At 48.7% G+C, this 12163-nt stretch overlaps 1 protein-coding gene across 1 annotated transcript in view; it reads right to left on the bottom strand.

The window, feature by feature from the left end:
- Positions 1-879: 879 nt before the first annotated feature.
- The window catches only part of LOC139055765 (nose resistant to fluoxetine protein 6-like), a 55098-nt gene continuing 43814 nt past the window's right edge, over positions 880-12163 (bottom strand). Inside the window, exons 14-15 of the mRNA XM_070533297.1 lie at positions 4377-4519; positions 880-1897 (exon numbers count right to left, since the gene is read on the bottom strand). Coding sequence (XP_070389398.1) covers positions 1664-1897; positions 4377-4519 — 377 coding nt within the window. The 3' untranslated portion in view covers positions 880-1663. The remainder of the gene's footprint in view (positions 1898-4376; positions 4520-12163) is intronic.

The raw sequence follows: 12163 nt of genomic DNA, 5'->3' as shown, positions 1-12163 counted from the left end.
TTATGTCTGGGCATTATGATCGGAAAACGTGGGCTGCTCACACAGGCACCTGCTTCTATTGAACGGAGATGAGCAGAGTTGCCTGCGGTATCTGGTCAACGAGTGCCATTTTACTACCGTGGTTTGTATAGCGTGTTTTGTAGATGCGGCTCCAGTGACCTACAAGACACAGTGCACCGCACCATTACGTAGCTGTTGTGAATTTTATGGTCACAAAAGCGTAGCCTGTACGATTAACAACTTCGCTCATGTCTGCAGGCACATCATATATGTTTGTAGTAACTCACCAGCAGTGGTCTACAGAGCAGTAATCATTAAAACTATAAAAGCCGCTATCGTCCACACAAACAGCGTTCGTGGAAGATGGCCAGGAAATATCCACGGATATCACGGAAAGTGAGGCGGCCTCGATACGTGAACATGATGGACTACGACGCGTCTCGCAGAAGTGTTGCAATGCAGGCGCTTGTAATGGAAATAGCGCCCTATGAGTCAATCCTTGAGGGAGCACGAGAGGTTGTCTAGAAGAAAGATGTGCTATTTCTGCTTGCCTGCAGGGAGCACGGCTCTTCACCCAGCGCTAAGTACAATGCGCCTTAACATTTACTTGACATGGACAGTAATGACGATATAGAACGGCAAAAATATCTACGCTTCCAAAACATTTCAATCCAGAAGCCTGCGGGAACCGAAGACAAGTAAATAATTGGATAAGTTTATATGCTTTCTTTATTTAATTATATCTTATGTTCTCATTTATTTATTTTTGATTTGTTTATTTGTTTATAAATACTCCATACTACCAACCGCCCTTTGGCAGCCAAAGGGGCTGTAGTTAACAGTGAAACGAAAACATGAGGTACAGATGGGGGAGTAACACCGCGGTAAAAGGTAGAAGTTAGCAAAAATCAATCACTCTCAATCGCACCGTAAAAGCTTATTCGAGATAAACAGAAAACACTGCACGTAAGTGCGAACAAGAACAGTTTCAACAAAGATCAGCGCATAACAATCGATAAAATGGAAAAAATGTTGATGATCATGGACTAGTAGGAGGCAAAAGTATAGAAAACGAGAAATGAAATAAGGAGACCCACGGTGTAGTGGAATGCTGTGGATTATTTTGACTTGTGCTTATTTAACGTGCTGGGTAAGGACTGCAGCACTTGAGCATCTCAATATCACACAAACCACTAGCGCTTTGTTCTACCGCTGATAACAAAATAGATGCTTACAAAGATATAGTTCATTAGGTCGGCAAAATCGTGCATGATTCTTCACTGTGTTGCCTGAAGTCCAGCAACAGTTAGAGTGAACACGACCAACACGCGTAGCTTGTATTCCCTTTAGAGTCCCCTATTAACTAGGCAAAAAAAGGTACACTGAACTCCTCCTTTCTCAACTCCTCCTCTTCCGTTGTGGCTACCTACCATGCCGTCACAACTAGGTGGCAGTACGACCTTAACGTCGTCCTCAGCAGCATTCGCGCCAAAGTGGCCAGGTCAATGGCGCTATTAAATGGCCAATTTCGAGGAATATCTGCACTGTTTCGATTTTTGCCATTTAGGACATCACCTGCTTGCTATGGCGCAATATTCCGCGCAGGAATTGAGGCTCGCAATAATTGGAGAAGCAGGCGTCACGTCTCCTGCTTGCTGTCCGTTTAGCAGCGAGAGCAGACGCTGTCTTCTGAATTCTCCGGTTTCTTCAAGTCGCTACCATCGTGATTGTTTTCAGGTTGTGCCTTTTCCGGGTTTCCTCCTCCTCCTCGTCCTCCTCCTCCAATTAGCCTGGTAAACAACAACTTGTCGAGAGCAGCTGTCGGTGCCTCGCAAATCAGAAAAGATAAATAGGAGAGCAAGAAGCTCCAGACGAGCAGAAGAAACAGCAACGTGAGCTGAAAGGGAAGTGAGAAAAAAAAACAGGTTGTTCACTATCTTTGCAAAAACACCCGAAAGGAACATTTCTGCGCGGAATTCCCATTCCAACAAGCCTACGGGAATTGGCGTATTGGTGTAAGGCCTGATGATGGATCAGTTTCAAATGTTATTTTACACAAATCTAACGCACCTTACTGATTTTTCGAGAGACTATAATGGTATATATAGTACGGCTGTTGCAGAGCTGTTACTCGTAGTTCTCCCAGTTATGCCGCCGATTATTTCCGGAGTCATAAATCACTGCTTATTCGTGTGTGAGTAGCAGACAAGCAATAGCTGACGACCAATATTACTAATGTTGCTCGTACAGTACCTTGTTTTAACCGTTACACTTGTAATTTTTTACGATGCGCGCCTCCTCATTCAGCTAGTGCTGTTTCTCCAATCCCTTTTTTATTGCTCCTTTCTTCCCTTCCCTTGGCACAAGTTTTCACAAGGAGGCATATGGCTACCCTATTTGTTCCCTACTCTCTCCACTGTTGCGGCTGCTACAACCACTTGTGTGGCTGCTCATAAAAACAGCAGCCAGGACTTGTATGGTCGTTTCCTTCTTTGTCTCCCGTCTTCCACGCTGTCTTGGAACAATTAGCCGCTAGCCACAATAATAACCTCAGTACAGCTTGGTCATCTCCTAGCCATTGCTGATACTGCTTGTGTTAGTGACACTTAGCAATCACCATGCTACACCATCATAGTCGTTATCGGCCAGTACTTATGTTCAGTACCCGCCACGATGATTCAGTAACCATGCTGCCGCGCTGCTAAGCACGACGTCCGGGATTTGTTTCGCCAGCCACGTGATCCGAGCGGATCTGATTGGAGCGGACGGAGGAAAACGCTCGTGTACCGTGCTTTGGCTGCGTGTCAAAGAACCCCAGTTGGTCAAACTTATTCGGGAGTCCCAAACTTAAACATTCCTTATAACCCACTGAGCAGTTCAGGCGGGACGTTCAGCTACACGAAAAGTTCATAGAGGTCCAGAGGTGGACAAAGGTATGACCAAGCGATTTCTATAGGTTGACTGCATGCAATACCTCGTATATTTCCTAGTCTCATCGCAAAATTTTGCAGTGCTACCCTTCTATGGGCACCCAGTTTTCTGAACGGTGACGATGTTTGCGCTCAAGGCATTACATGTTCATGCGCAATAGATTGCATGCTTATGCTCAGTGAACTAAAAATTTACGTTAAATGTAAACGATTGCGCCTATAGGTAGGACAGTGCGATAAGCTCTGTCCAGGCCAACTTTGTTGCTATGTAGCCCTTTCTTTTGCTCGAAACAATGAACGTCATTCTGGTCGCGCACAACTATAATTTCCTGTAGTGGTGACCGCACTGAAACGTGCACATTTGTTGTTATTTGTATCTTCAAATAATTGTTGGCTCTTCTGTTTATTTTTTATGCGGCCAATTATCCTCCTTTGACCAGCTTGTTATGCTGGGTCCTTGCTGCATTTATTTGTTGTAAGTACAATGATAACAAAACTAAATATAAAGGAATACTTTTCATGATTATTTGTATCATGCTCATTTCGGAGCTGGCCTGGGAACTGCGTTACCACCACACTTCAGACTACATTTCTAAGAGTACCTCGTCAATACGTTTGCTCGCGATAGGTATTTTTCAGATAGTTGATCAATTTTGTGATGGCACTATTCTCTGTTTACTCGTAACACGCTCTGTGACCCTGTTTCCTTTCAAAGCCTTTGCGCATGAGCAATTTTTGTTTTAAGCTCTATCGCATACACTTGTGTCAAAATGCAGGTCGCACTGAAGATCTATGCGTTTTCGTGAACGCTTAAACGTTATCATTCATATTTGCCTCCTTAAGGAACGAGGAACTGTTGAAACTGTCCCTTCGCCCTAAGCGACCTCTACATGCACTTGCGCAGAGCATCCACGAAGCGTTTAGTGTTCAGCTGCGCGAGGGGAATTTAGTACGTAAGAATCCGCACTATAAGGAACGGTTCCGTTCACCGTGGGTTAACAAGCTTTGCGGTCAGAAATCTAAAGCCGACAATGTGGTCACGGAGAGATAGACAAAAAATTGACTTCTGGGATTTTACGTGTCGAAACCACAATCTGGTTATAAGGCGTGCCATAGTGGGCGACTCTTGATAAGTTTTCACCACCTAGTGTTGTTTACTGTCCACCAAATGCACGGAGCATGAGTTTCTTTTTTTTTTGCTCTCATTGAAATGCGGCCGCCACGGCAAATTGTCGCACCCGCGCCCACGTGCTGAGCAGCGCAACGTCATAGCCACTGAATTACGGCGGCGAGTTAAAGAGATGCAGGCTTGAGGCCATCGACAGTGCGCAGAAAAACTGTCTCAGGTCAGAACCAGCGTTTGGACATCAGCACTTGACATCGTGAGGCATTCCTCGTTCATCCCATGTAAATAAATCCGGTAAGCCAGTTTTTTTTTTCACTTACCTGATTGAAGAGCGACCAGAACATTCGTTCCCTGGACGCGTGAAAGAAAAGGTGGAGGAAAGGCACGTGGATGAGGTAGACGCTGAAGGAGAGCTTGCTCAGCGGCACGTAAGCGTTCCAGGATAGGAGCTTCGACAGAGCCCCTGCAAAGACAAACAACAAGAAAATTGTCGGTTTTCTTCACTATTGCCTCAGCTTGTGAGCTTAGCCAGACTTTGGATGGGCATAAATGGACGCCATATGTTTTACGAAAGTCCTATCTAGCTGATCTGGGCTCACATGAGCGCCCATACCAACTGATGTGAATTTTTGGTACATGTGCTAAAGCAAAAACTATGACAGGTAGGGGGAGAGAATGATTGTAGAGAGGAAGAGGTGCTCTTTTCTGCACCTACTGTGGGAGCATGTCTCAGCACCTGGAGGAGCGGAGGAGGACATAAACAGAAAATAAAGAGAAATACAATCGTCCCGGTCGCAGAACGCCTTGTGAAGGAGTATCCCAAGCAGCGATACTATGAATCACCGCTTACAAAGCGGCGCCAAGAAGACAACAATAAATTGTTAGTGCGTTCATCTTCTGGAGATCATTAGTGACGGTAATGCGATTAGCATCTTTCCCTATGCCAGTTTTTTCATTACTCATTATACGTGATGAATTCTAGTCATGGTGAAACTAAGTAAGCATAGACAGTACTTTGCAATATGCTCAAGCGTGTCCGTGTCCGTGTTTTACGTGTCCACGTTGCCTTTAGCTACACTTTCAATACATTTACACATATACACATGGTGTGCCTGCAATATACATCTATCCAATTTACATCGATGTGTCAATCGGTTCGGCACACTAGGGGATGGTACTGCCTCATCTCCCCCATCTTCGAGCTGCTTACATCAATGGCCAGCTTGTGACACAAGTTATCATCAAGTATAACGACAAACTTCCCTCTGGCTTCACCACTGCATCTAAACCATCGATACCCCCCTGGTGTCTTATCAGCCCCACAGTAAATCTCAGTGGACCAGGCATCGGGAACAAGTCTTAGCTGTCGTCGCCTGTGCTGAAACAACTGTCTCTGCTTCTTCTGTGTGAGAGGTATGCGGACAGTGTACATGTTCGTACTGATAGTTCCAGAAACGTCTAGTGTTCGACAGGTGCTGTGTTTGTCCCAGGAAGAGCTCTTAACATGAGCTTTAGGACTGACCACACAATGACATCGACATCTGCGGAACCAGCTGCTCTTCACGCTGCACTTTGTTTCGTCAAGAACAACTCTTGCTTGGGCTAGTCGGTTCATGCTTAATGGGGAACCACCTCGACAACGGTCAATCTTCACTGACTCAAAGGCAGCTCTATAATCTGTGCTACCAGTTCTGCGTCGCGGGCCATACGAACAGCTCGTATTCGATATTAGATGCCTACTCCATACATCACATGAGAAAGGACACCACGTGACGTTTCAATGGCTACTAAGTCACTGCGGTGTGATAGGAAACGAAGACGCCGATAATGCCGCTTGGGCAGCTTTTGAAGACACATAGGAAGAGGCCATACCACTTTCACGGACCGACGCAGCCAGAAGACTTCGAGTGCTTGCACAGGAGCTAGATCACGCTCTCTCTATGGTGCATACCAAGCAGCCAGACCAGCCGGAGCAATCTTCAATACCACCTGCCCTCTTTGATGCATATCTCTATGCTAACTGTACTCCGCCGAAGAGAGGCCGCTCTGCTTTATCGCTTATGGCTAGGGGTGGCATTCACAAAATCTTACTCATTTCGCATTGAAATGGCCGACAACGCTCTCTGCAATGCCTCTCTTTGCGGGGAGACGCTAGAACACATTCTGTGCGACTGTCTTGTATTTAATGTTCAGAGACAGTTCGTAGCGTCCGTTCTAGCGCGCCTTGACAATAGACCATTGTCGTCTGAAACGATTTTCACATGTCGCCGACAGAAGACATCACAGCTGACGGCGCCGAAGGGACTACTTCGCTTTTTGAAAGAGATGGGCTTGGACAAGCTGCTGTGACAGTGATGTCACGTACCACGCAAGAGTGACGGGCTGTAACTGACGATGTATGCTGTGCTATATGCTTCTCTCTCTCTCCTCCCCATCTTTCATCCCCCATCCCGCTCCCATGCGTAGGGTAGCAAACCGGTTGAGCTCAACTGGCTAACCTCCCTGCCTTTCCTTCTCTACTTCTTCCTTCCTTCCTTGTGACCCAAGTAACCCAAGGTACACAGGTTTGCTAAGCAGTATCGAATACCCTGCAAAACAAGTTGGCATGCAACGGATTACCTCATGAGGGGCATATACGCGATGTCACATATCCGTGACACAGCTTGAACGAACAACTGGCTTCGAATCCGGTTCCCTCATCACAGCAGCGCAATGCCGTAGCCTATATAACATGAACTACTACCCAGTGATACAATTTGGACGGAAAGCGGTTCGAGACACCAACGTATCTACATCGTATTCAAAAACAACGGTGTTTCTCTCCTTGCTCCGTGTCTTGACGTAAGCGCTTCCTAATCCGGTAGCATTCTTCGGGGCACTTCAGGCACTTTACTGGAGCTATGCTTGTACATATGTTTCAAACTGGCCGCTTCCCCGCATACCTTAGTAAATAGGTGGCAGTGGCAAGAACTTTATTCGAATGTCCTGAGGAAGTTGGTTGGGGGGAGCCGAAGGATAGGCCGCGGTTTAATGTGCAGCGCATCGGGCTGCTGTGCTGAGGGAACAGGGTTCCAAACCAATCATCCTGCCAACTGGGATTACGGAGTGTGTGGCATTGTGTTCAACGCTATTCATAGAACATCTTCCACGCCGACATCGGTCACTGTAGATGCTGAACTGAGTGGGTACCACTGTTGAAAGAACCTCTTTGACGCCGACTTAAAGGCTTGGATATTTGCCACTCGGTTGGTGCTGGTCTGCAGTGAACACATTTGATACCAACTTGCGTCCCTAGGTCTGTGCGTTTCTCAGTGAACGTCTTTGACCCCAAAATTATTAACCAGGTATTTGTCACAAGAAATGTGCAATCTTACAGTACACACTTCTAGCACTGCATGCGCTGCGTAACCAACGCTGTTGCCTCTGCAAGAGCGTTACGTTCTGCATGACGAGCATGTGCGGAGCGCAACACGAGCCGTACGTGATGCGTACGGGCCCACAGCGTACACATGCATCCCATTCTTGGGCGCGTACGTAAGGGACCTCGCGTGCTCTTATCGTAGTCCTAGTTTCTTCGGGATAGCGCGTGACTCTTGGTTGTTTCGGAAATGGTGGCTACTGTGCCGTAATATGGCTACGGATCCGACGTCAGCGATACTCATCGTTTTTGTCCAGAATGGAGACTACTGTACCATATTCTGACTACGGATCGTACTTGGACGCTTGGAATCGCTTGACTGTAAGCAACAAGCGCTTCATTTTTGTCTCCCACACGACACAGCATGTTTCCGTACGTTTACGCATGTGAGCACTCCCGTCTACTAAAAGCCCTTTCGTGAGACGCACTGCCACGTTCTGCAATGTGCTTCTGCGCTAATTTCGCATCGTCATAGCTCAATGTTATAGTTATATAATGAAAAAAGGGATCCCTTAAATTTAAATGGAACCCACGTCCCAAGTGTTCCTTAAGTACAGATAGACAACGCACTAGCAAGCTGTGCCACAAATACCATGGGTATGTGCGCTCTTCAATGAAACTCTCGCCAACTTGGATCATTGAGTACTCAAGGATCACCGAGGGTTCAGCGAGCGTACGAACAACTCTCAGCGTTCGCATGCACCGGTGCGCCACGCTTGTCGTCTCGGAGGGCACAAGCGGGCTTCTCAGCAGCGCCAGTAGATGACGCGTCAAGTCCAGAAAAAAAGCGTTTCCGGGTCACGTTCTATCGCACCGTACCTGCAGCCAGACCATCTGCCGCTTCCCGACTATTCCCCATTCTGTTACACTAAGAATTTAGCGCCAACACTAGAGTTCAAATAGAGCAAACTGAACTGTAATTTTCAGCACAAGTACGAACCTCAGATCACAATTATATCGAAATTGTGACAGTCTTTTTTGTAAAAAGAAAAAGGAACGCTGTCACGCAATCTCAAATGTTATCAAATATTTTCTTTAGGACAGAGAAATTGGCAAGTTGAGATACGTTAGTGGCTGCAGCATTAGGACTTAAGACACGCACTATGAAGGGGCGGCGACGTCACAAGGCTCTATTATATATTTCATGCTTATCACCTTATGAAGTGTACATCTACTTGGGTTTTGCTACAGTCAAAATTACTCGCTCTGCCACGTGCAACTATTGCGACTGTGTTTAAATTGTAGGTGTTCTTCATGGTTGCGCATCATTTGCTACCCACACAATTGCTCTTGTAGCTCCCCTCCTCCCTCTGTAAAATCATGCTATCCGTGCTCCTGAGCGTCGTTTTATTACGACATTCAAATGTGGCAAGGAAGAAATTCTCGTATTCTGCTAGACCGTGTTGTTATTTAGTGTTGTTTTGTTATCTTGTATTTTTCGGAGAGTTTAGTAATGCTATATCGAGCCAAGAACGGCGAGCATTAATACTCATACCCGTCAAAGCAACAAATGTTCAGAGTGGGAGTGCTTGACAGGCACTGCAAAGCCGCAATCAATTTTTTTGACCAACTTTATTGACTCAAATTGTAACCTGATATTAAAGATGAAGAGCGCTCATGAAACAAAGATAAATATTTTAAAGTTCGCAATTATTTTACCCAATTTGTAAATCTGTCGCACTTTGCCGTCTCCTAATAGAGTGGAGTAAATATTCCGATAAAGAACAGCACAATCGTGCTTTTGTTTTTCATTCTTACTGAAAACTGCGCTTCGGTTTTCTCGCAATACAAATATAGAAAAAGACAGCAGACTAAACTCACTCGTAATCTACACTTCGCGAACTTACTGCTAACCATAATTATTTTCTTAGCGCAAAACAAAGGACCCAAGAAAGACGACAGGACAAGGCGCAGGAAGTGGGAATTGCGAATGGGGAATGCGTGAATTTTCTTACTGTTGACGTTCCAGTTAAATGTTGTGCAAAGGAGCAGATTCATGATGTGGAAATTTTCTTCCAAGCACGCACGCCAAACTGTTCGCTTTCTTCTCCCATCGCAGGAGTTAGGGACTTTCTCGCTGCGCGGTAAAGCTCCTGTCACGATACGCCCAGGTTCGTGAACGAGGGAGGGCTCAAAGAAACTTCCTTTAGACAGGCGCTCCGCACCATGGTGGTGATGAATGGTGACTGATCGCCGAGCAGCTCTGCTCATTGGTGCGGTGACCAATGCTGTCTGCCGAGTCTGGCAGGCCACCTAGCCTGGCGGGCCAACGAAGATTATGCCCGAGGGGGGTCACATGCTTGTTACACCCCTTTAGCCCCAGCTTGTTTGTCGACAACAAAAAATATCCAAGTTCAATGTATGAGGCTCTGCCTCCGTGCAAGCCGGGTCGACGGTGTCTGCTACTCAGACGAGTAACGGCCCGGTGGCCTCCGCGTTCGAGTACGCCGCCTGGGGACCGGTGTTGACGCGCAGGGTGTGGCAACGCCGGGTGCTGCCTGAGCCAGCCACGCTCCGTCCGGTGGGTCCATGCTGGTCGGCCTCGTGAACGGTGCCGGACTTCACACCGGCCCAACGGGCGCCGCATAGCTGAGAATGCTTGCCGCTTTCGAAGTGGGTGGTGCTCCGCTGGAAGCGGCTGGTGTTGCCGCTAGTCCTCCTGTGGGCTGGAACTCTGAAGTGGGAGTCGAGGGTGCTAGCTAGGTCCAGAGGCGAGGCCTAACATGGTCAGGGTATCTGTGCCACGTGGGCCCGTCTGGCATGCGGACTAGCAGTGATGAGACGCTGGCAGGAGATACCACATGTCCAGCGGATCAGCGTGGATCAGGACGGAAGTTCCTGGCGAAAATTGGAGCTCCCGACTCCGGCAAACGTCCGGGACGGCACCCTCGGTCAGCAGCCAGATACTGCTTCAGCTGCTCCAGGAGCACTGTGGCTCGGAGGTCCAGCTGCAAGAGGTCCAAAGGTGTCTTGAGCATCCGACCAGCGGGAACACAAAAGGGGCACGGCCAGTGACATCGTGGGGCGTGATCCGGTACTGAAGGTAACCCAGCTCGTAACTGCAATCCGGGCAATCTGCGTCCGGAAATCTCCAGTCTGGCTCTTTTTGAGCTTGTCCTTGATGGTTTGCACCACCCGCTCGGCTGCACCGTTTGAGGTAGGACGCCACCTTCACCCGGCGGATTGCGTTCTTCGTCAGCCAGACCAGGTACTCTGTGCTGGAGAAAGCAGGGCCGTTGTCGGACACGATGACGTCCGGCAACCCCTGGGCGGCGAACACCTGTCGTAGCGCTACAATGGGCGCACCTGCTAATAGAGTGCTGACTAGTAGAACCTCCACCCCCTTTGAAAAGGTGTCCACCACTACCAGGAAGTAATGTGCCACGTGGGCCCGTACGATGGCAGGACGCCACATTCATCCAGAGCATTCCGTTCTTCGTCAGCCAGGCCAGGTACTCTGTGCTGGTGAAAGCAGGGCCGTTGTCGGACACGATGACGTCCGGCAACCCCTGGGCGGCGAACACCTGTCGTAGCGCTGCAATGGGCGCACCTGCCGATGGAGTGCTGACAGGTAGAACCTCCACCCACTTTGAAAAGGCGTCCACCACTATCAAGAAGTAATCTCCCTTGAAGGGCCCCCAAAACTCCACATGCAGGCGGGGCCACATTTTCTGTGGGAACGGCCAGGGTGTGATTTCCACATGAAGTGAAGGCCGCTGATGCTCCTGGCAGATTGGGCAGGTTTGCACCATGTGAGCAATGTCCTGGTACAGGCCAGGCCACCAAACATGGACCGGGCCACCATTTTGGCATTTTCCATGCCAGGATGAACTACGTGCAGCAACTGCAGGACCATGGACCTGAGACCTTGTGGAATGACCACCCTGTAGCCCCACAGTAGGCAGCCCTGCTGCAAGCTCAGCTCACCGTCCTTGTAGCTATAGGCCTGCAGAACAATTCTTCCCCATGGGACGCCACCTTGACCACCTGAGACAGGAGTGAGTCCCGGCTGGTCATGTGCAATACCGCAGATCAGGAAAGCACCTTCGGGTACATCTGCTCCAGCATGAACATTTCAGCATGTTCTGTAACCGCATCAGGCACCGCTGGCAGAGGCAGGCAGCTCAGGCCATCAGCAGGTCCCAGGTCCTTTCCCGTACGGTAAACCAGCTGTTAACTGTAAGCTGCCAGCCTCAAGGCCCAGCGTACCAGTCGAGGTGATGCCTGCACGGGTCCTGCCTTGTCAGGCCCCAGCTGCCCCAACAGTGATTTGTGGTCCTTGACGGCCTCCAACTTCCAGCCCCACAGATACTGGTGGAAGCGTTCGACACTGAGCATGAGTGCCAGGCCTCACTTGTCCAGCTGGCTGTAGCGTTGCTCTGCAGCATGAAGCTGACGAAAAGCAAACGACACAGGGCGTTCCTAGCCATCCTTGTCCCGGAGGGCCAGGACGGCTCCCATGCCGTACGGCGACGCAACTACGGTCAGGACGGCATGCTTGGCAGGATCGAAGTGTACCAGCACTGGAGCCTTGGTGATTAGCTCGTTTCTGCGCTGGAAAGCCCGGTGTTGCTCCATCTTCCAGATCCATTGCTGACCATCTCGAAGCAGAAGATGGAGCGGCTGTAGATGCTTCAACAGGTTCGGCAGGAAACTCCTGCAGACGTTGGTGAGGCCGAGGTAGCTCTG

Source organism: Dermacentor albipictus, chromosome 2 (genome assembly GCF_038994185.2).
Source record: "Dermacentor albipictus isolate Rhodes 1998 colony chromosome 2, USDA_Dalb.pri_finalv2, whole genome shotgun sequence".
Taxonomy (NCBI): domain Eukaryota; kingdom Metazoa; phylum Arthropoda; class Arachnida; order Ixodida; family Ixodidae; genus Dermacentor; species Dermacentor albipictus.
The sequence above is the reverse complement of the archived record's forward strand: the minus strand, read 5'-3'. Positions and strand labels throughout refer to the sequence as shown.